This window comes from Vespa velutina, chromosome 24 (assembly GCF_912470025.1).
Source record: "Vespa velutina chromosome 24, iVesVel2.1, whole genome shotgun sequence".
Lineage (NCBI taxonomy): Eukaryota > Metazoa > Arthropoda > Insecta > Hymenoptera > Vespidae > Vespa > Vespa velutina.
In genome coordinates, this window is record NC_062211.1 from 3,051,334 (window position 1) to 3,076,827 (window position 25,494).

General features: G+C 34.2%; 1 protein-coding gene across 8 annotated transcripts in view; it reads left to right on the forward strand.

Annotated features, from left to right (window-relative positions):
• The window catches only part of LOC124957150, a 223,821-nt gene that overhangs the window by 31,179 nt on the left and 167,148 nt on the right, over positions 1 to 25,494 (forward strand). For 6 of the 8 annotated variants that reach the window (XM_047513901.1, XM_047513907.1, XM_047513905.1 and 3 more), the window contains exons 4-8: positions 4,682 to 4,957; positions 5,202 to 5,315; positions 11,050 to 11,244; positions 11,387 to 11,471; positions 11,971 to 12,059. In XM_047513901.1, the coding sequence (XP_047369857.1) occupies positions 4,682 to 4,957; positions 5,202 to 5,315; positions 11,050 to 11,244; positions 11,387 to 11,471; positions 11,971 to 12,059 (759 nt within the window). Of the gene's footprint in view, positions 1 to 3,006; positions 3,028 to 4,681; positions 4,958 to 5,201; positions 5,316 to 11,049; positions 11,245 to 11,386; positions 11,472 to 11,970; positions 12,060 to 25,494 lie in introns of those variants that run through there. The other 2 variants (XM_047513909.1, XM_047513904.1) reach the window with 2 other exon arrangements.

Below are 25,494 nucleotides of genomic sequence, written 5' to 3' on the forward strand. Positions count from 1 at the left end.
ATTTCGAATATTTAATCAGTTCTCTTATTTACTTATAATTAAACCAAGTCCTTTTAATTGGTGATAAGAAGAATTAGAAATAATATGAAATTATTATTCGTCAATACTTATTTTAATTATGAAAAGGAAAAAGAAAAAAAAATACCTAAACGATACGTTTTGTTTCGCACAGTTTATTGAAAATCGAAGATGTTCAAATCTTCTAATTGAAAAGAAAAAAATTAGCTTTAATTCTAAAGAATGTCACGTGCCAGTGCGAAGGATGAAAGGGTTCAAAAGGGTTCTTCTTCTTTTCTTTTCTCACTCTCTTGTTTTTCCTTAGAAAAAAAAAGAAAGAAAAAAAAAAAAAAAAAAGAAAAAAAAATTCCGTAAAGTCTGACAAAGTCGAACTGGAGAAAATGATTTTAATAATCGCATAGCTTTGCTCTCAGAGATATACTATATAGATACTACCTATATAACGCAACCCGAGAGTGGGTTATTTATAGATAGGTGCCGGCCAAGCGATCGATAATGAAGCGCGCTTGAAATTAAACTTTCTTGCTATCGGCGATGCGAGCTGGCAAAAAAATTCTATTCTCGCTACGTCATTCTGGGATAGTTAGACGAAAAAGAGGTGGGCGGGTGGGGATGAGGAGAGGAGAGGAAGAAAGGTTAGTATATTGATGTTGGCGAGTAGGCGGCCGACAGGGGATGGGAAAAGGGGGTAAAGCGAGATGTTCGATATCTCGTCGATATTATACATCGATCTACCTATGTATTAAAAGCGTATCGAGTTATTAAAAAAAAAAAAAAAAGAAAAAGAAAGAGAAAGAAGAAAAAAAATTATAATAATCAAATTAAGAAGAAAATTAAAAAAACAAAATAATGATGATGGTGACGATGATAGTAATAATAATAATAATAATAATAATAATAATAATAATAATGATAATAATATAAAAGTTGTTTAATAGAAAAGGTGGATATCTGTTATTAGAAATTTTTTCAAACGTCACGTTCACCAAGTGCACACGTAAAGTGAGTGTGCATTCTAAAGAACGTTCATATAAAAAAGAAACAGATCTCTCTCTCTCTCTCTCTCCTTTCTCTTTTTTTATTTTGTTTCTCGCTCTCTCTCTCTCTCTCTCTCTCTCTCTCTCTCTCTCTCTCTCTCTCTCTCTCTCTGTTTCTCTGTCTCTCTGTTTTTGTTTCGTGTTCTCATTCGTGTCCAATATTATCGAACGAAAAGATGGCTGTGAAAGATACCTGGTATCATAGGGGGAGGGTAAAGGTTCTATCTCTCTTTCTCTATCTTAGTTAAATATTTTCTAAGAAAACTTTAGAAGAGAGAGAGAGAGAGAGAGAGAGAGAGAGAGAGAAAAAGTTTAAATCTTTTTTTGTTTCATTCTTTTATTCGGTATACGCATACACGGTGTGTGTATGTGCGTGTGTGCGTGCGTACGTGTATGTATATGTGTTAGTCGAATTGAGTTACCCATAGAAAAATATATGACGAATAGATAATAAAGAGAGAGAGAGAGAGAGAGAGAGAGAGAGGGAAAAAGAGAAAATTTATTGCCGGCGTTCAACCGGAGGCAAATGACATCAAAGAAAAGTGAAGTAATGAAAGAGCATGATTAATATTGTACTCGTGTATGTAGTATGTACCATCTACTATTGTATGGTACATGAAATGAAAAGAAGAAGAAAAAGAAATTAATAAGATATATGTAATATAGATCAATGGGAATAAGATTGGGTTATAATTTATTATATTATGTATATATGTATATATATATATATATGTAATTATTTTGAATGTAAAAGTAATTATAAATAATTTATTCATAAAAGAATACATATTTGTAACAAGGGAAAAAGAAAAAAAAAGGGGGGGAAAGAAATTTACGAGTTTTATCTAAGTAAAATTTGATTTCTCTTTCTTTCTCTTTGCCTATCTATCTACTTATCTATATATCTCTTTCTCTCGGTATAAACAAGCTTACGAACGCGTAGACGCGGAAATTTTAGAGTCGGGCGAGCGTGACGACGTCGATCTTACTTACGTAACTTGACACTTATTTATTCTTTTTTTCTTTCTTTTTTTTTTCTCTCTCTCTTTCTTCCTTCTTTTTCTTTTCCATTGGATAAAGTAAATGACGACGATCGAAGAGAGAGAAAAAAAAAAAAAAGAAAAAGATAATCGATGGTTGGGACCATCTAACGGATTTATCGATCTCCCAGTCTTAAAATCACAATGGTGGATCGTTTCTCTGTTATCCGACATTTTGTTTCCCTTCCCTATTGATCCCTCGCCTTGCCCCTTATCCTCTCGCCTTTCATTCATTCATTCATTCATTCATTCATCCATCCATCCATCCATCCATCCATCCATCCATCACTTTTTCAACGAACTCCTTTCAAACGACCAATCGACCGGATCAACGAGAAACGACAGTAATTACATAATCGTGAAAAGAACGAAATGGAAGAAGAATTGAGAGAAATAGTATAAAGAAATATAGAAATAATGTAATAAAAGAAGAATAAAAAAGAAAAGGAAAGAAAAATGAAAGAAGGAGAGAGTAAAGCAATTTCTAAATATCTTCGTGCGAAACCGATGTGGGGGATAATCGCGCGCCACGAGTTTCGAACGTAGCGCCCCGTGACTTTTAGTGCGTTGAGAGAGGAGGTTTGGTTTGGTTGGTGGGGTTAGGTTGCGGAGGAGAGTGGTGTGTTAGATACTTCACTCTTACTATTGCGCCGGTTCGCCGCGTATCTCTGGGAAGGAGAAGGATTGCGGTAGGTCGGGTTAATCAAAATGGCCGCGCGTTTCTCGTTGCCACGGCAACAACAGATCGGGCGGGTACTTGCGATAACACTAGGAGGCGGAGCATTCGACTGCGTCGGCCATTACGCTTTTAGACGCCGAGAGCTAACGCCATCTATCGGTGATCTTTATAAACTCCCCGTGAGTTTTACCGCTCCTAACTCTCAATCAACATTTTATTCGAGCGTACACGCTCGTACCGTACGGACATGGACGTAGGTTACTCTCTTTTTTTACATTCATTATATATTTATTTTCTTTATTATTGCTTTTTGTTATTTATGAGTGAACAACTTGAAAGGGACATTACGCGAACGTATACGATAAAATTATAATTGTAATAGTATTAATAATGATATAATATTACAATGTTTCGTTTGATGTCTCTTATTTGTTGCCTTTTATTCGAGTTTCTTTAAAAGGAATATTATATATATATATATATATATATATATATATATATATATATATATATATAGATAATATATGCATATTATATTCAGAAAAGAAGATATAATAATTATTAATGTGTTAATATTATACTAAATATTTTGATATTAGTATATAATCCATATGGTTTTTTTTATTATTATTATTATTATTATTGTTATATTTATTTATAATTTATAAAATTATAAATTCTATAAACGAATCTTATTGTTCTCCCTTACACACACACACGCGCACACCTTATTATATTGTCATTGTTATGTTAATAAATATCAAATTTATTATTGTTTCCTTCCGACAAGCAAATTATTATTGTTTATGTTTATTTATTTTCCATGAAACGAATGTAGACATCGCTTGTCGTACAGAGTAGAGTTTTATTTATTTGTCGATTAACGAAAAGGGAGGTTTTGTTAATGCTACAAAAAGCGAAATGTAGATACGTTGCGTATCTACGTTTATATGTTAAAGTGATCAATCAACGTTTTATCCATCGAGAAATTATTTACATTTACGCTCACGTACAACCTTGGCAAATGTTGATTTATCAATTAATTGTCGCATACCAGTTATATACTATACCAAGCGAACTGAATAATATAGCCGGTCACCAAGGGTTGTAAGGGTGTGGGGTTTTGGAAAAAGGATTTTATATTTTTGATTCGAAACATGTACGTCATCGTTACATTCAACGATAATTTTCGTTAATCGACTGTTTATTGCACCGTCAAACAAATAAAAATGATTGATAATAAACGAGGGTGATCGTGTTCGAATTAAAAAAAAAAAAAAAAAAAAAAAAAAAAAAAAAAAAAAAAAAAAAAAAAAAAAAAAAAAAAAAAAAATATCTTCGCAATTTATCCGGATAAATAAACGTTAATCGTTGGACGCTTTAACGATTAGACAGACATTAAAAGCAATTATTTTCAATGGCGAAGGTTAGTCATGTTTTGACGAAGAAATAGAAGTAAGAAGGAAAAAATGTTGGATAAAATTGTGCTAAAGATTAAATAAGACGGAGTTCAATCAGCTCGTTCATTTTATTAAGCATCAAATGACATCTTAGCTGATAGAATCTTTATGATAGGTCGAGCTTAATTATTCATACTTTTCCACCTTTCGCTCATTAAAACTCTTTTTTTATTCGAAGTCATAGATAATGAATAATAATTGGTTGGTTTCTTACTGCCGCCGATCGATTCTCGAATTCTTGACATTTATGATAATAATTACATAATATAATATAATATATATATATATATATAAAGTATTAATTAATATTTGTTAATATGTTGCAAGAATTAAGATATATATTATAAGATATATATGAATAAAATATAAATATAATTTACTTACATAAATAATTTATTCAATAATAATAATAATATTAATTCATATGTTTTAATGTTGAATTCATAGATCCTTGTGGAGTACGACGACGTTGAGTGGCAAAGGCGAGAGTGGTTATCCCCTCATAGGGATGCCGTGTTTTCCTTCTTCCTCGTTGAAAAAGGGCTTTATTGGGGTGAACGTGCAGATCCCAGGCACGCAAGTCTCGTAACCATCGATCATCACAATAACGCTAACAATAATCATCATCATAATAATCATCATCATCATCATCATCATCGTATCAACGGGAAACCGCTCAGAGGTTCAACCGCTACTGCCAACACCGTTGCTTGGCCCGCTCTTGTGAGTAAATTAAGATAAATTCTTTTTATTTGTTTTCTTTTTTTTCTTTTTTTTTTTCTTTTATTTCTATCCAAAAAATAAAATGGAAATTTTTTTACCTCAACGAATTTATTTTTTTTTATTTAAATAACGCAGGAATATATCTATCTGGATATATCGGTCTAATTAAAAGCGCGATCATTTGTTTTGTTTTATCCTTTTTTTTTTCTTTTTTAATTCTTTTTTTTTTTTTTTCTTCTTTCAGGCTTTTTATCCTCTCGTGGCACGCGCCGAACTTCCGGAAGACGCAATGCCGATAGAATTCATGCAAGATCGGAGACTGGACTTTGTCGATTATGCGAAATTAAAACCATTCACCGTGAGTATTTCTGCATTTTCATTAGTTTATATATATATAAAATATTTATATAAAACATTATAATATAGCGTTATCAATAAATAAATATAGCATACGCTATATTTTATCTGAATTATTTTATCTATTTAATTTTTTTATCTAAATTAAAAGGAAAAACAATACATATTATATTGTGAAAAATTACTCGGAAGAAAAAAAAAACTTGTCTAAATCTCATCAGATAAATACAAACACACACACATACACATAATATATACATGTATGTAGATATAAATTGGACATAGTCATTTGATTTGCCTCGATAATTCTCGTGTACGTACTCGAGCAAGAAAGGGGTAGAGAAGCAAGAACGATTAAGAGGCACGCGAGAGAAGGTGTTTCATAGTCGACTGCTGCTGCTGCTGCTGCTACTACTACTACTACTACTACTACTAGCTACTGCTGCTGCTGATGCTGATGTCTGTGCTGCGACCGACCACTTCCGTTTTACGGCTAGAAACTTACTTCGTTAGAGGGGTTGAAACTTAGTTAGGAACAAGTTTTGGAGCCATTGGCCCATCCGACACCCCTTGGGCTATGGACGCGAGCCCGAACACACACACACACACACACACACACACACACATACATATATACACATACAGAACCAGGACGCAACCTAGAATAATCTTTGAAGAGCACAGTTATCCCAAAGTTCGAAACTGGACTTGGTATTTGCTCTTTAAGATGTTCCCTCTCGTTTCCTTAAACATTGAACCCTTTTAGCGTTAATTTTATCGTTAAATAAAATGTATCGTTTTCTTTTCATTTTGTTTTTTCTTTTTCTTCTTGTGGAAGCTGCAAAATGGTTTGGTTTTTTTTTTTTTTCGTTTTTTCTTTTTGACGATTGTTTAATCAAAACGATTACAATTATACAAACATACGCACGTATGCTTTTTATTTGTTTTATTCTTATTTTTTTGTAAGACTTTTTGTTATGCACAACCATCGAGTTTTCTGATTAGATTATTTTCTTTTTCTATCTAATATTCAATTAGATCAGTCGAAATATCGATGGAAGACAATTTCAAAGAGTAAAATAGTGGATCTCCCCATATTTGATTCTCATCATAGTCAAGAGGGAGAGGGAGAGGGAGAGGGAGAGGGAGAGAGAGAGAGAGAGAGAGAGAGAGAGAGAGAGAGAGAGAGCAGGGCCGTAATTGTTTCCAAGTAATTAAACTGTCGGAAGTTTAGCCGTTAAAACTTTGACCGGCTTCGGTTAGAAGCGCGAATCGTTTATGCGAAGTTTCCACGATCAGGTGTGAGATGCGCCTGAGCAATTCTAACAGCCACCTGTCTTTCTAACCTAATCGACCTTCGAAGTTATTAACACTGTGATATTCGCCGGAATTCATTATTGGTGGTCCAGTAATTTCGAAGGGCTGGAGTGAGGTGGGATGATGGAGAACGAGGAACTTCATTTCCTAATTCTAACCATTTATAATCTTACATAACTTTGCTGTCGTAAACTTGTATGTATATATGTATGTATGTATGTATGTAATTTTTAATTAGGTTTCATTTTGTCGCGATTAGATGAATGTTTAACTTTAAAAATTTTCCATATATTTTTTTTTTTTTTTTTTAATAACTATATGTACCACTAGATTATATTGATATAAGAGTGATTTATTAAATTTTAATATTTAATAAATTACATAATATAATAAATATCGTATTCAATTAATATGAATAACTAGCAATTATTGTAGATAAAGAATTAGAAATTAAATAAAAATTTGAGATAGAAGTAGAGATAAAAATTAGAAAAATTATAGTAAAAAGAGAAAAAAAGGACACTAAGGATAAGGCGATGTAAATCAAAGTAACTGGCTGTGAAATCTCACTTTCCACGTTGATATTTCTCTCTCTCTCTCTCTCTCTCTGTCCTCTCTCTGTCTCTCCTGAAGCAAATAAGCAAGCAAGGTCCAAAGTTCTCTCTCGTTGAGAGATATCTTGTCTGCCGCTGGGCAGCAGCAGGTCGTCAGTACCATCCGAAGTACTACTAGTAGTAGTAGTAATAGTAGTAGTGGTAGTAGTAGTCTTAAACGAGAGGAAGAGAGAAGGTTAGAAGATAGATATATACAGCACGTCGATGGCATAAAGCCGCACACCCCATCCCTCGCTACCTCATACCTCACCCTACCTCATTCTACCTCACCTTACCTCACCCCACAACGTCCTACCCTATCCCCGTGTTGTGTTCTCGCTTTGCCAAGGACCGTTAGCTGCCTGAACGGGAATATGTTGGCGCCTCGACTTGGCCGTTCTCCAACCTTCCTTCCTCCTCCTCATCCTCTTTATCCTCATCCTCATACTCATACTCATCCTCCATCTCTTTCTCTTCTACACGTGCGCGTGAGCGCATACTTTCTCTCTCTTTCTCTCTCTCTCTCTCTCTCGCTATCTCTCTATCTTTCTCTATCTCACGGCACGAGTCATTGGAAAACAACGACAAGAGCAGCAATAGCAGCATTAACAGCACGTCGAGACTACTACCAGAACTACTACTAGCAAATCAGAACTATTGGCAACGAAAATAAGAGCAAATAGTATCTCTTTTTCTCCCTCTTTCTCTCTCTCTCACACACACACACACACACACATATATATATATATATATATATATATATAATCTCTTCATTGGTGTTAGTATCACTACGGAATGTGCGACGGAGGGCTAAACCAAGGAGAGAAAGAACCCGTTACATTTATAGTTCAGGGTCAGCAGACTCTCTCGACGCTCTCGATTTCAACGAATTTCGGTAGGAAAAACGGAAGCTTTTTGCCCCGTTCTACCTCGAGTTCGAGTTTTCCACGAATACGAAGAAACAAAATAAAAAGAAAAAAAGAAAGAAGGGGGGAAAAAAAATCCGAGCTTCTTTTTCTGCCCTTATTTATTTTTTCGTTTTCGTATTTCAATCTTCCTGTAACATGACGGGGAATTTGAATTGTCCGAAGGAATGTTCGAAAGAAAAAAGGCAAGGGAAAGAAAAAGAAAAGGAAAAAAGAAAAAAAAAAAAGAGTTTCGTGTTTTCATCTCGAACCCGCATTCTTTTTTTTTCTTTTCTTTGTTTTTTTTTTTGTTCTTCCTTCTCTTTCTTCATCCCTTTCTTTCACCCCCGCCCCCTCCCAACCTCCCTCCCTCCCTACCCTTTTGCGTTAAGTCACGGACATTACACAATTGAGGCTCGTGCGAATGACGATGGCTTCGTAATTGCAGCGATATAACGGCAATTATAACGCTATTATCGAAGCGTCGGTGAGAGAGCACTTAACTGCATGTCACGAGAAGAGTCGCGACAATTTTCTAAATTCACAACGCGTTTATATCTTCTCTTTTTACTATGTATGTATACATGTATATAAATATGTGCGTACATATATATATGTATATATATATATATGTATGTATGTATATAGTCACGTATTACATCACGTGGATATTTATTGTTGTTTACCTGTCTCTATAACGCCATGTAATTTCAAGATCATGCACACACGCACATACATACATATATGTATATATAAATGTATGTACGTATGTATTTTGTTTTATTTTGATTTATAAAATTTTATTTCACTTTCACTCGCAAATTATTATTATTATTATTATTATTGTTAATTCATATTCGTTATTATTTAATAGATATTTATATTTTTAGCTTTTAATTATATTACAGTTTTACTTGTAATAGATAAGTTTGAAGAGAATTGTATTATAGAAGATTAACTCGTTATTCCTTTAACTTATCTCTCTCTCTCTCTCTCTCTCTCTCTTTTTATCTATTTATTTATTTATCCTTTTCTCTGTCAGTCTCTATTAAAAATAAAATATCGTTGGTATATTTTCACTTCAACGTTGAAAATGTTGAAAATTTGCAAAGTTATAAAAATTGTATCATACAGAGATACGAGTTGTTTTTCAAATTCTCTTTGAAAAATTTTGAAAGAAGTTAATCATGAAACTCGTTAACGATATTCGAAAGTCCTTGTCGAACTCACTCAGAAACTCGTGTTCGATGAAAGTTTCAAGCAAAATGCAAGAACGAGAGAGATAAATGGTTAGGTAGAGAGAGAGAGAGAGAGAGATGGATAGATAGATAGATAGATAGAGAGAGAAAACGATCGATAGTAAACTGCTTATCAGTTAACCCAACCCTCGACGAAAATTACCGATACAAAGTTCTTGCAAAATACCAAAGTAAACTTTTTATCTACTATATCGAAAGATAAAACGATTCACTATTGTCTGCTATTACTCTTTCAATTTCTATTATAAGAATAAAAAAAAATGCCGTAGAAAGAGACAGACGCCTATGTATATGTATATATATATATATATATACATGTACATGTAGAAATATATCCAGATAACATTTAAGGATATAAGAAAGAAAAAGAGAGAGAGAGAGAGAGAGAGAGAGAGAGAGAGAGAGAGAGAGAGAAAGAGAAACTGTTACTATAGACTCTTATAAAAAAGATCGATTCGTAACGTTCGACAACTCGATTTCTGGAACGTTAAATTATTCGACGACTTTGTAATACTCGACTCGATTCGATTCGAACGAAGTCGTCGAAGAGTACAGCGTCTGACTAAGGTCGTCATTTGCATGGAATTTTCACGAGTGGAAGGAGGGTACCTGAGGCGATGTATCCAAACGACAAAAAGCAAAGCGAAAAATGAGAAAAAAAAGAATAATAAAAAGAAAGAGAAAAGGACAAAGATAAAGATATAAAGAAAGGCAAAAAGAAAATGTGAGAATAAAATCTGATAAATTCGAAATAAAATTTCATTAACAAATGCGATTCTATTATCAAAAATTATTTGTTACGTAGGTATATAATATAATACGTAGTTATGTATGTGTGTGTATGCATGATCAAAAATATAAAAATTTCATAAATATGTAATTATCATGTACTTTTCACAAAGAGAAAATTATTCATATATGTATGCATGCATGCATACATCCATGCGTGTGTGTGCGCGCATATATATATGTTCGTAAGAACGACCTTCGATAGTAATAACGCGGTTAATATCTCCTTCGTGACTTAAGTCTTATATATTAACATTTTTCTTAGGATATTTTCTCTCTCTCTCTCTCTCTTTCTCTCTCTCTCTCTGGTTTTTCTTTTCTTTTTTCTTTTTTTACAATTTACAATTAGTTTATATCAACACTCGTTCGTTTTTTTTATCGCTCAAGGACAACTCTGCGATAAACAGACACCCACACACACACACACACACACACACACGAATATATGAAATAAATTATAATCCTAGAGACTTTTAATTAAATACCATTTCAAGATTTTCTTTTTTTCTTTTTTATTTATTTATTTACTCATTTATTTCATGTAACATTTCATTTTGTTCAAATAAAAATTCACAAACCGCGAACGAAAACAATAAATAATTTGTCCTTGTGCTAGCTCGATTGTATGTAACTTTTAATATAGTTTTATCTATATATATCTATATATATATATATATATAAATGAGAAAAGATAAATAAGAAAAAAGAAAGAAAGAGCGTAGGAAATATCAAGTATAATCTAATATCATTGATTGTTTATGACTTTCGATTGAGTGTCTATCTAAAGAAAAGAAAAAATTAGAGGAAAAAAAGAAAAAGTATATTTATTTGATAGTGATATCTAAAAATGTTTTTCGATAATGTTTATGCAGCAGGAATGGGAGCTAACTAAGGGTAGCTTGCCCTGGGTCGGTGCGGTTCGAAGATGGGCAGAGATGCAGGACGGTCAGAGAATCCTGTTGACGACGCCAAGCGTCCTTGTTGGTTTCCGTGTCGAGGTTTATCGTGCAGAAGGTACGACACAGTGGTACACGGCTGTTATAGTTGGATACAACGAATCTACCAAGGTAAACAATAATATCGATATCGTATGACGATATTTAATTTGGATTAAAAATTTATTGGTCAACAATTTATGCCTTTTTGTTTTTTTTTTTTTTTGTTTTTTCCTAACCCCTTCTAAGATCGATACTTCGTTTTATTTATTAGGATTTGACTGTGACCGACGACACCGTACTTGAAGATCACAATGAAGATCCAAGTTTGGTACAGATGCGTTTGATCGGTGACGGAGGTAAAAATAATTGAATAATAAAAATATAAAGAACAATAGTAGTCGCATGAAGGCATATTTTTAAAAATCGTCCATTCAAATGAACAATCGAACAATCGTTTCTAAAAAATTTATCTGATCTTTTTGACATTCGACATTTGTATTCTTTCTTTTATAGCAAATGATCATATCTAATTCGAAAATTCGAGATATAATCGAAATAGGAAAAAAAAAAAAAAAAAAAAAAAAGTAAAAGAAAAGAAGAAAAGGAAAAGAAAAATCATGTAAAATTTATTTCAATAGAAATAACTTTTATGAAAGTAATATTATAATAAAAAAATAAAACTGATGTGATTCTTTTTCCTTTTTCTTTTTTTTTTCTTTTTTTTTTTTATAGAAAAAAAGAAAGAAAAAATGTTTTTTTTACGTATAAATAAATAATTAATCACATTCGAGTAAGTTTGTAGGATCGAATAAATCGAATAAATGGAGCAATTAATAATTATTTCTGTTTGCGCAGTCGTGGAGAGTATCATGAGGGGCGAGGTCGTCGGAATGACACCAAGGAGGTCGAGGTCATCGACTGCTCTGACGCACGCACTGGTCGTGGTGAGTGAAATCCAATTTCATTCTATTATTAAGCTTGTCACAAGGCTGGTAATAATGATGATAACATCTATGAGGAGAGAAAAGGTCGTTGAACGGAATTCACGAAAGGTAAAAGCGGACGACGATAATGAAAGATCACGGCTGTCTTTTCTCTTCGCAATCTCTTTCGAAACGGACCGCGAAGAGAAAACTTGCTAAATTGAACGTTCGACGAATTGAAAATTGACAATTATCTAAATAAAAAAGCTAACTTGGGTGGATTAATATTTTGGATATATATATGTATAAATTTCTTTTAATTCTTTATAAATATAATTATAATATAATTTATGAAAAGAATTAAATAATTAATATTAATTTCAATAATAAATATTAATTATTTCAATTCTGAACATTGCAAAAAATTTAATTAAGGTATTTTCACTCTATATAGATACTAAATAGAATACGAATAGATATTACTTTTTAAAATTAAATAATATTAGATAATAAAATACGGAATGCATTATTATCGATATCATCTCAAGTACGTTTTTATCGTCATGAAAAAATATCGAAAACTTTCTTTCAACTCTTTCCTTTTTTTCTTTTTTTTTTTTTTTTTTTTTTTTCTTTTTTTGTTTCTTTCTTCGTTTCACATCGAAATAAACAAAACTCTAATAAACTTCTCCCGTAATAAAATTTTCGCAAACGTAAACACTGTACTTAGGTCGATTAGACGATACGATAAACGAGATGAATGAAATGATTTTTGTGAAGATGAAAAAAGGAAAGGAAGAAGGAGAAGAGGAACAAGAAGGATAAAAATAAAAATGGAAGAAAAGAAACAAGTTATGTGAAAATAAGGAAGAAGGAAGGAAATGTTTAGAGAGTGGAAACCTGCTTACCAGTAGATTCCCTTTAATACGAGAAATCAATAGAGTCGTGCTTGCTGCACCCTCGAGCTTTCAGGAATCGCAAAAGCCCGGAATAGAAGCGGTTGCTACCTTGCTTCTATCTCTCTTTCTCTCCCTCTCTTTCTCCCCTCTCTTGCTCTCTCTCCCTCTCTCTCTCTTTCTCTCTCTGTCTCTCTTACTCTCTCTGTCTCTCTTACTCTCTTCTCATTCTCCTGGACACGACTGCCCCACCTTCGACTTCGACTCTCTTCTTCAATTCCCGACGAGACGTCGCGTCTCGCTCTGTATATCTATAACGAGCGACGACCCGCTTCTCCAGAGGCGTTTTCATCGAATCGATTTTCGTCCTTCGACGAAGGATTATCCGAGGGATTTATTCATCCTTTTTTTTTTCTTCTTCTTCTTCTTTTTTCTTTTTCTTGTTTTTTATTTATTCTTTCATCTCCAGTAAACTCCAGTCCTTTTAATAAATTTTATTTAGTCATGACATTTGATTCTATTAAATAGCATTCGACTATGTTTAAATTATCTGATCTTATTGGATTAATTATTAGTGTATATAATTATTAATACGGGTGTATGCGATTGATCTAATGATATATCTTAAATGATCTAATTAAATGATTAATATTCTACAATTAATATTTCTCCGGATTAATCGAAAGAACGAATAAGAGAGTCTCGGAAAATGATTTTTATTTTATCACGGTGCTACTTTTATTTCCCTTATCCAAACAATTGTGCCCAAATTGGGTTCGAAGTTCTTCAATAAATTTTCTTTTATCGAGATATTCGATTTATTAAGTGGATACTTAAATAACATTAGACTATGTTCAGATTATCTAATTGATTTCTGTCCTTTAGAAAAAAAAAAAAAAAAAATTATTATTCATTGCCCTGAAATAATATTGGAATTAGATATCATACGAAAATTAATTGATTTTGATTTAAAATAACGTCAAAATTTTAATAATTTAATATTGAATTTGTTTCGAAATTCTGTCTGATTGATATTTTAAATGAACCAATTATATCCTTGAAATATTTTATAATTCGTGTAATACGAACTTTCTGGTAATTAAATAATCGGCTATTTGTTTATTAATTTATTTATTTCGAATGATAAAAAAATGATCAAAGAAAAAATAAAATACTACTCACAACAATTAATTCCTTTCATTTTAATTATTTCGAAGGCATGTAATGTTCGTTAACAATTTCTAAACCATTAAATTATTGTCTCTCTTCTTCGAGTCGACGAAAAAAAAAAATATATATATATATATATATAAATAAAATAATTACGTACAATAAACAAAGAAATAAGCTCTAATAATTTACGCGATTATCTTTATACAAACATAACAAATAATTACATAAAAATAATTAATAAAAAAGTAAATAAATGAATAAACAATTTCTGATTAAATTTTGTCAATAGATATCGATCGATCGATCGATCGATCGATCGATTGACAACGAACGTAATAAAATAGGTGTATAGGACAGGTTCATAAAGCTGCTGTTAAACGATTCCTCTTGCTATTGAGTACCCGGAATTCTTCGAGTACTTCGGTATCGTCATTGTCGTCGCATGATAGTGACAGGTAAACGTCGACGAGTCGTGTCACTAATCGGGTTGTCCCGATGACGCATAGCTTTCATAGTTTACACGCGTGACGCTCCTTTTCAGGCCGATCCACGCAACCTGGAAACGAATCCGACATTAATAAACGATCGATCAATGAACCTCGTTTTCTCTCTCTGTGCGTGCGTCTCTGTGTGTATATTATATATATATATATATATATATCTTTGTGTACCTGCGTCGAGTGTGTACGTGTGAAAAAGACCGCAATATTAATTTTTAATTTTTTTTACTATTTTTTTTTTGCACTTTTTTCCTTTATTTTTTTTTTGCTTTCTTTTTTTTTCTATTAAAAGGGTAGACCAATTATTATTTTTTTTTTTCTAAACTTTACCTTCTTTTACGTTACAGTAAGGTCACGCGAACCTAGTAATTTCTTCGTTAGTTAAGTTTGCACGTAACAACGATTTACCCTGAAGCCTTCGTGAGATAATCGTGAAACGTACTAGGTTGGGTTAAGAAGAAAAGAAAATGATTTATGGATATCGAACTGGTCGGAGGAGAAAGGAAAAGGCCGTCTTGGCGTTAACGAGATTGTAAGCTCGGTAGAGTCAAGAGAGAATCGGCTGAGTTTTCTTCTTAAAAACAAAAAAGCGGAGAAAAAGAAAACAAAAAAACAAAAATGAAAAAACAAGAAAAAAAGTTCAAGTGAAAGAAGAAAAGGGAAAGAGAGGCAAACAGAAATAGAAGAAGTAGAAGAAGAAAGTTCTTTCGAAGCGAATAACTCTTTTCTAGAGAACGTGTACGCAAGAAACTCTTGAAAAGTAAGAGAAAAAACGAGAGAGAGAGAGAGAGAGAGAGAGGAAGAGAGTTGAATTCAAAAGTTTCCTGGAGAATAACTCATTAATGATAGAAACTTTGGAGAGTCCTTTGGAAGATGAAGGATATCCCTTGAAAATTTCTAACCTTTTCGCTTTGGCCAGCAACTTTTTAAAGTTCCCGCCCGAACGGTCATCATCAGAGGACACACGGAATTTCATTTTCCCTTTGGCTTATCCCGGAACAAATCCCATCTCTTTCTATCTCTTTTTTATCATTCCTCTTCTTTCTTCTGCTTTTTTTTTTATTTGATTCTTTTTCCTTGTTTCTTTTCTTTTTTTTTTTGCGCCTCTTCCTTTCTCCTTTCTGTTCGATTTGAAAATTCGCGAATAAATATAAAAATGTTTATATATAATATAAATATATATATATGTGTGTGTGTGTGTGTTTGTGCGCTTACGTCTATTTGGAATTTGTAAAATTTTTTAACTAGAATATATTACTAGAAATTTTTTAACTAGAATACAGGAAAGAGAAGATACTTTTTACATATCAATTGATTAATTTATCTTTAGGAGATATTATTTCGAATGTTGTACGATCGAAATCAATTTTATTTTATTTTATTTTATCGTTATTTTTATTAATTAACGATATTTTGTTAAATAAGCGGGATCAGTGTATATATATATATATATATATATATATATATATATATATACACATATGTATAATAATTATTATGATTAATATTTATTAATAAAATATCATAATGTACGTAATATAAGCGATCGATATAACATCTGGATTTGTCTATGGCTTTATTGTAAATACTGATCATTTATTTATGTAAAATATTAATGATTCATTATATCGATGTAAATATTTTAATTAAAATACTCATAATTTTTTTTATATCAGCCGAATAGCTTATATCTAAGTACTTTTATTATAAATATTAAATATCGATCGTATATTTAAAAATATAAATTAAAAATAATTAAAGAATAAATATCAGTCAATTTAATGAAATATTCTTGGCAAACGATATTTTACGTCAGTTATAAATAAATAATTGATACATAAAAAGTATCTTCTTTCATATTACCTCTCGTTTATCACGTTATATTCTATTCGTATCTTCGCAAGTCGTTCTAATTGAAATTTTATTTAAATTGCAAATAAAATAATAAACTGGTATAAAAATATTTTTATATTTATTCGCAATTAATTAGTCGAACATGATCTATATCAATTTAAAAATTTCAATCATTCGTACTCACTTTTATCATTATTATTCTAATCATCTTGTCATCTTATTATTCATGCTTTCGAGTTTAAAATTAAGAAGAGAAAGAAAAAAAGAAGAAGAAAAAAACTGTTGAAAAAATTTTATAACAATCATTAAGCATTAATTATCCATCGATAATTATACGTTGATATAATAATAATAAACGCAGTTATTACGGAGATACAGATAAATAGACGAATTCAGATCGTTCGGAATCTCACATAGCTGCACTTTGGTAGACGGCCAGAGTGAACCGAAGAACTTCTCCCGGAAGCTGGCTTATACGAGTTTCGAAAACTTGCCAAAAGGGATTAAAGCCACGACTACTCGCCCGTAACCGAACTTACCGCAGAGTTTCGAGACGATCCGCGGAAGCGACCATTAAGGGATAGTTTCGAAAGTAGACAGAGTTGCTGGATGAGCTTTCATAGCTACGTTTTAACTATCGTTTCACGCGATACGCAGATCTATCTATATTTATGTATACCAACATATACAAATATATATATATATATATATATATGTATATGTATATACACACTCCATTAAATTACTATTTCCTGATCGAACGAATCGTTTAGATCTCTTAACGAACGAACGGATGTTAAATTCTGTAAACGTCAAAAGAGGAAGAAGAAGGGGTTGAAAAGACGATCGTGAAATTAGCCCTAGTTCGAATAGATGGATCAGAAAAGCCCGCGATAGCTTTGATATCTCTCTAAAGGAGAATAAATATTCCCGGGCTTTACTATATCTCTATCTTTCTTTCTCTTTACGTTACTATGTTCTTTCGAGGGCGAAACATTCGTAAACTCTCGTCCATCTCTACCCTCTCGGTATTTTCCCTGCTAGCCGGCAATTTAAAAGGATCGTTCGGGGTGGTTGCCCGAGTGTACTTGTATTCTGGATATATCTCGATACGGTAGGAAAGATGGAAAGAGAGAAAAATATATATAGACACGGACAGAAAAGAGAGAGAGAGAGAGAGAGAGAGAGAGAGAGAGAGAGAGAGAGAGAGAGAGAGAGAGAGAGAAAGAGCAAAGACGCGAGCACCGTTGGTCGATGGAGCACCGTGTGCGTGAGTGCGTAAGTACGTATGTATGCGTGTATTATATATACGCGTATATGTCTCTCTGCGTATATGAGTGTGGGTGTGGTAGCAGCCTGTGAAGAAGAGTAGAGGGTGGATTGAAGCTGCGAATCCAGAATGGGAATCGGCACTCGAGAATGGCGAAAGGGGGTTGCGTATAGCGTGTAAAATAGAGAGGGAGAGAGAGATGATGGGTGAAACTGTGCGCCCGCGCAAAGTATGGGTTCAGACATACATATACACATTGAGAGAGAAAGGGAGAGAGAGAGAGAGAGAGAGAGAGAAGCTTTTCAGGAAGAAGAACGGGATGAAGGGAGAGGGTGGTTGGGGTTGGTCGGACCGGTGAGGGTTGGGGCGGCGGTCGCGGTAGCTGTATTGATTCTCGGGCAGGTCACGTTGGTGGGGTGTGGCGACGGTGAATAGTAGGAGAGACTGTGTGTCTACTTGCTGCTCTGCTACTGGTGGTGGCTTTCAGTAGTAGTAGTAGTAGTAGTAGTAGTAGTAGTAGTAGTAGTAGTAGTAGTAGTAGTAGTAGTAGTAGTAGTGGTAGTAGTAGTAGTAGCGTAGTAGTGGTAGTAATAGTAGTAGTAGTAGTAGTAGAGAAAGATTCAAAACCAGAGTTGATAGTAGTGGTGGTGATTGTGATGATGATAGTGAAAGAGGGAAAGGAAGGGAGTTTGACCGGGTGGTGTTGGCGCGAAACACACCCATCCCTCATCCCCTCATCCCTCTGATCCTACCCGCCCTACCCGTTATGCCAGCGTTATGTCCAGGGTTAATGCAAAACATCGCCCTGCAAATTAGTTCATTTTCCTACTAGATTATCCCCCCAAAATTCCTTTTATTCCTTCATCGATTAGACCGAATCGTCGATTTGCCCTCTGATGTCACTGATGTTACCGTGGATGTTGATTTGATGTTGATTGTTGCTGTTATTTTTATTTTTCGTTGTTGCGTGTTGTTTCAGATTAAAGCGGCACGATCGAGTCTTCAAATCTGTTCTTCTCTCTTTCGCATTGTTTTTCTCTTTATTTTGCTCGTTTACTTTTTTCTCTCTCTTTTCTTTTCACTTTCTCTCTCTCTCTCTCTCTCTCTCTCTCTCTCTCTCTCTCTCTCTCTCTCTCTCTCTCTCTGTCTTTCTCTCTTCTTTTTTTTGAACTTTCATCGACGAACGTGTCTCATAGTTTTTTCAAAAAGAAACAAAAAAGATAAGAAAAAAAAGAAATAAAGAAATAAAAGAAAAAGGATTTTTCTTTTTTTCTTTTTTGAAGAAGAAACTTTTTTTTAGCATCTATCTCGTGATAGCTACATCGATCATCGTCATCGTCTTCATCTTCATCATCCTATTTCTTGATCGTACGTGTACGGTCTTTTCCTGAAAAGGATCAATATCCCCGTAGACTTTGTAGAGCATCGTATTCCTGATCTTTCTGGGACGTTAAACAGGAATTTTTAATATCACCGGGGTAATTTCTTCGTACTATGTAATAACGTGCATTCATATCACTCACTCGTTCAAACTCATCCTCCGTTAAGTATCCTACCCATTTTTTCTTTTTTTTTTTTTAATTCATTCGATTCTTTTTCTCTCTTTTCATTTCTTTCTTTTTTTTTTTTTTTCTTTTCTATCGAACGCGATCAAAAATTGAAGAACATATTTGAAGTGAAAAGTCACGAGAGAGAGAGAGAGAAATATTCCCTACGATCTTGAAATTCATGCGATAAAAAGCATGCTCTTCCGCCAAGAACAGGATAAAAATATATAGATACATATAAATATGCATACATACGTACGTAAATAAAAACTAGTTAAATTCGTGTAACGGGTGTTACGAAATCGAATTCGTTTCGTAAAGGCATAGGATCCATTTATTACGCAGCATCTACTAGTTGGGAAAGGGGTTGACCCTGGGAGTTTCTCCTTGAATCCCTTCTGGCAGGGGTTGTTTGTCGCCCCACCTTTTCTATCCTTTTCCAACCCCTTCGCAATATCGTCGACGTGCAAAGAGGGCTTGCTCACGAGAGACAGAAAGAGAGAGAGAAGGATGTATTGGATTGGCTGTGCGCACGAGCTACCCTTCCTATCTTTTTCTCTCTTTCCTTCTTTTACCGGAATCAACGCAACACGTATATATATATGTATATATATATATATATATACACATATATACAGCATGCCTCTCTCTCTCTCTCTCTGTGTGTGTGTGTGTGTGTACACACATATGTGTATATCCGCTAGGTTTCTCCTCGTGTACATAAAGGGGACTAGTGGGGTAGGAAGGTGGTGGGTTCGATGAGTACATATATGCGTTTATATATATATATATATACATATATATGTACATATATACACGTATATGTACATATGCATACATATGTGTACACACAAGTAATCGCGAAGCAAAGGAGTGTACCGTGGCGCCAGATCGCCCCGTTCCACCTGTTTGTATGAGAGACAGCGCAAGAGAGAGAGAGAGAGAGAGAGAGAGTTTCACCGCGAAACTTGCAGTTTCCAACAACAAAGTTCCTAGCTGGCCGAACTACTCCCGAATGACGTGCCAGATCGATACTTCCTAAGCCGCATAAATAAAGCCACTTCTCTCTCGCGTTCCACTCTCTCTCTCTCTCTCTCTCTATTTTCATCATTCTTCTTATTCCTCTTGCATCTTCCGCATTCGTATCGCCGATTTACGTATTACCATTCCATAACTTTTCTTTCTGTAACCTTTTGTCCTTTTTTCTTTCTTTTTCCTTTATTTCTTTTTTTTCTTTTTTTTTTCTTTTATTTCTTCTTCTTTATTTTTCTTTCTTTCTTTCCTTCTTTCTTCTTTTTATCCGACAAAACTCTCCGGAGACGTTCTTTCTTCGAAACTTCGAAAGTCGTTTCGAATTCTTTCGCCCTTCTCTATCTTTTTATCGTTAACTTCGTACCCTTTAACGTTCTTTCGTTTCGATCGTAAAATAGTTTCGAAAAATTTTCGATTCGACGAATAAAATAACGAAACGGTCGTGCAAAAACAGAAAAGGGATACCAAGTTATATATATGTATATATCCCCTCTGTTTTATTATCTCTCTTCTTTCTTCCTTTTATTTTTTCGCTATTTTCCCTCCCTTCCTCCCTCTCTCTCCCTCTCTCTCTCTCTCTCTCTTTCGTCGATATTGATTGCCAATAAATTCCGCGTAGCGGTACCCAGCAAAACGTAAAGGTAGTCATTTCGTTCACGGTTCGCCGATTCACAATGGGTTTCCGCGTACAATCCCGGACTCCTGTACGAGTACAGTATGGGGTGAAATTAGTAAAGGGGTCCTCACACGAAAATCTAACGGGGAGAGTTTGTGTTATTGAATTAAGGAAAAAATAATTCAATGATTCTGCTTTTTCAAATAAAATAAATGGAAATAAAATCGTTTAGGATGAACGATCATTTATGTACGTATACATGTATATCCTTTCCCGTGAACTCATGGCCTGATATTTAAATAAGACAAGGAAAAAAAAAAAAAAAAAAAAAAAGAGAAAAGAAAAAAGAGCGGAGAAAATAACGCGATAGAATCTTAAATGATTACGTTAATGTGAGTTTCCTTTGATTGAAAAAAAGAAAAGAAAAAAAAAAAAAAGAAAGAAAAAAGTAGAGGAAAGAAAAGAGAAGAAGAAAAAAAAATAAAACGTGTGAGAAATCATTCAACGAAAGTTATTCTCTTCGTTCTCTCGTTTCTTATCTATATCATATTTCGCGCGAAAAATTAAAGAATGCTTACGGTTACGAAAGAAGAAGTACACTGAGATAATCGTGAAATGTACCGGGTCTCATCATTTTTCTATGGTGAGAAGAGTCATATAATTTTCAATTATATGAAATATAATCTCGGCCATATGACAGTACACGCGTACGTGTAGGAAACCATTGTGGAAATAATTAATTTACGTAAAAATAGAATTCATTATATGACAAAAGTTTACTCTACACAATATTTATTATACAAGAAAAGTTTTTTATTGTATTATTCATTGAATTTTTACACAAATATTGACCTCCGTCCGTTCAATGTATTATCAGTTTATTTAAATAGATCATTCCCTTTAAGTACCCAACCCTCATCTCCAGTTCGACATCAAAGAAAAAAATAATCTGGAGTTTTTAAATCGATTGCTCTCTCGTTCGCCCTTTTTGTTTTCTTTTTTATCTTTTTCTTTTCTTTTTTTTTCTTTTTTTCTTTTGTTGTTTTCGTTTTTTGTCCGAAATTATAATCGTCACTATCAAAAAGCATTTAACGACTTAAAGGATTATTCATATTTTCTTAGAAGTTTTAGTCAATCGAGTTTTGCATGGACATTAATATGCAAATATTATTATTATTATTATTATTATTATTATTCTTTTTTTTCATCTTAATCATTTCCTTTGTTTTTTTGTATGTGTTTGCAAAGATCAAACCAATCGACAATAAATTTTTATTCGCGATTGACGTCAAAACGTTTCGTCGATTCAAATTCGATAATGGAGATTATCATTTATCAGAATGTCGAATGAAAAACCGTGAGATAAATTACGGCGAGGAAAAAACAAAAAAGAAAAAAGAAAATAAAAAGAAAAATATTAGAAAAATTTCTTTCACGAGACACTTACGTAAGGTATATACGTATTAGCATATGTGTATTAATGGAGGTTAGAAGGAAACGCGCCATTCGTTTCTATCGGCTTTAAAACGAATCTTGAAAATCTCTCTCTCTCCCTCTCAGTCACATACACACACACTCACACACACACACACACACACATAGAAGACGAACACGTTCGTGAAAGTAGCAAGACTCTTCTCGCTCAGTCATTTCAAAATTCTATCATAATAAAGAGATAGAGAGAGAGAGAGAGATGGATCACGATCAAAAATTCCTATGGCGTCGGATCGTTTGAAAAATTAATTCAGCTAGTCTGGCGATGTCTATAGTTTCTTTTTTTTTTCCCTGAATTACTTTCGTATCATAAAATCTAATTATAGTAGTCCGTAAAAAAGAAAAAGAAAAAGAAGATCGTGTAGCACGAAGCTTAATAATAATGTAACTTATATTACAGAGAAAGAAAGAGAAAGAGGTTATAACTATATATAAATACTATATTAAAAGTATTAAGTAGATATACGTATATCAAGAAAAAAAAAAAAAGAAGGAAAAAAAAAGAAAAGAAAAAAGAGAAACAAAAAAGTAACAAGAAAGTCAAGGAGAATCAAGGTCGCCACAATCGACGATGATCTATCCATCTTTATTATTTTTCGAACGATTGGTCCCGTTGTTCTCTTCTTAAAAGAATTATAACCAATGGAAAGAAACCGCGATAACTCTCCTGAGTGTACTCTGTTATCTCGATCGTAGGCGAAGTGGTAAGTACGTACCACGGTGCAGATTTTTATCGATATCTCTTTTAAAGCACATCGACACAAACACGGACACACATCACCAACAGAGACGTATACAGATGCATGCAAATGCATCGAGAAGCCAACGTTCTATGGTCAAATTTATTTGACGCTCTTTCGCGCGTCGTTGTCGTTCAGTAGCACTCGACGTACACGCTTGTACCCTAATCTGTGGGAGAAACGAGATAGATAGAGATAGCTATAGATATAGATAGATAAAGAGAGAGAGAGAGAGAGAGAGAGAGAGAGAGAGAGAGAGGAGGATGATGGCCGAGACAGAGAGGGAAAGCTCCGACAGTTTATCGGGTATGCATCAGCGAACCGAGTTTGCAATATTATCGTCGTTCGCGTGACGCTCCTTGTTTCCGAAGGCGGCTGGTTGCTCGTTGCAGTTGGCTGGAAAGAGAGATGTAGAGAGAGAAAGAGGAAGATCGAGTTAGCTCGAGAAAGATAGATACAATGTGAGAGCGAGCAAGAAAGAGAGAGAGAGAGAGAAAGGAAAGAGGATAGAGAAGCATTAGCGAAGCGTAGTCGGAGTGGGGATACGCAACCCCGGCAACGTCGGACGGACGGTCGGTCGGTAGGGTATGAAGGGGAGTAGTGGGGAGTGGAAGGTACCGTACCATAGCGTAGCGGCAGGCGGCGCGCAGGCTATAGAGTGGGCGTGGTGGGGGAAACGATTCCACGAAGCTTAGCAAGTACCAGTAGACGGCAGCACTGCGGACCGCGCGTATCGCAGTTCGCGTCAGTGCCTCTTACGCGGTTTTTCGTCCTTTACGTTGAGTGCGGCTGCTCTTCTTCGTCCGTAGTAGTTATATATCGGCTTCGGTGTATAGTTAATACGCCTCGGTGTACGTTCTCTAGTAAGCCTATCGTTTTATAACGCTTACGTTCGTTCGCGTTCGTTATCATCGTTCGATAAATCGTGCGTCGTGAGCATCAGAAAAGGATTCTTCGTCTTCTTCTTGTTCTTCTAGTTCTTCGTTTTCTTCTTCTTCTTCTTCTCGGTTAGTTATATCCTCCTAACCAATACTGGTCTCGCCCGCCGCCCTCTCCCTCTCACACACGCACATACACACCAGGACACGTTCATCGTGCAGGCCTTGGAGGTCCCTACGGTCGCCCTATTCTTCGTTACGCTTCGGCACGTCGCTAAATCCTCGGTCCGTTTCGTAGTTCGTCGTTCTTAATTGAAACGTGAATATAACACACATGCCGAGTCGTCGTGGAAAAAGGAAAAACAAAACAAGAAAAAGAAGGAAATATTTAGGCTCGTGGATTCGTCATTATATTCGATTGTCCTGACGTAGGAACGTGGGGGGAAATGCTCTTACGTACACACACACACACAGGCACGCATATATACACATTAGGTGCATTCTGGCGTAATACGTAAATCGTTTACTTTTTATATTGTATTTCTTTTCTTTTTTTTTTTTTCTTTATTTTTCTGGAATAAGATTCTAAAGACAAGGAGAAAATATATATTCGTCGTAAGAATCTCTCTCATATATATATATATGTATATATAAATGAGTGATCAGTATGATTATTCATACTCGTATTAGCGTAACATCGATCTAATTTCACTTGTATAATCGACAATATGTCTATCTATTTACTCACGTAAACGTCGTACACATATACACAGAGATATGGACACGTATACGCTGATAAACTATACGACAAAATTATTTATTATTTAAACGAGTATATCTCCGTTCAATTACAATGTTCCATTAGGTGTTATAAAGTTTACCGCTTGGTAAGAATTCTCCTATTCCCCCTCCCCCTCCTATTCCCCTTCGTCATTCGCCCACATACTCAGCGTCGCCAGTTTACACGTTCCCCCCCTCCCTTCTTTTCTCTTCCTCTTACCTCTTCTTGACTCTCACTCCCCCTCCCCCCTCCCCTTCCCTCATCTCCATCCCGTTCATCTGACGATAACTAACCTCGAAAATTCACGAAACGCGCCCGTACACGGCCATCTTTATTTTTTTTTTTTTTTTTTCCATTATAAAGAAAAGAAGTGCCAGGGAAGAAAAAGAGAAAAAGGAGGAATGAAGAAAGGAAAAAAGTTCTATATATATATATACATATATATATGTACATATATATGTATGTATAAACGAGAGCTCGTTTAACTCGAGCGACAAGTATATACAGTACATATATGTGTATATATATGTATATATATGTATGTGGTGAGAGTGAGAGAGGAAGAAAGTATTATACTTCAAGGACACACAATGCACTTCGTCACTCGTGCAATAAGAAAATCGCTAGAGAGAGAGAGAGAGAGAGAGAGCTTTCGATAACCGAAAAAATCTGAAA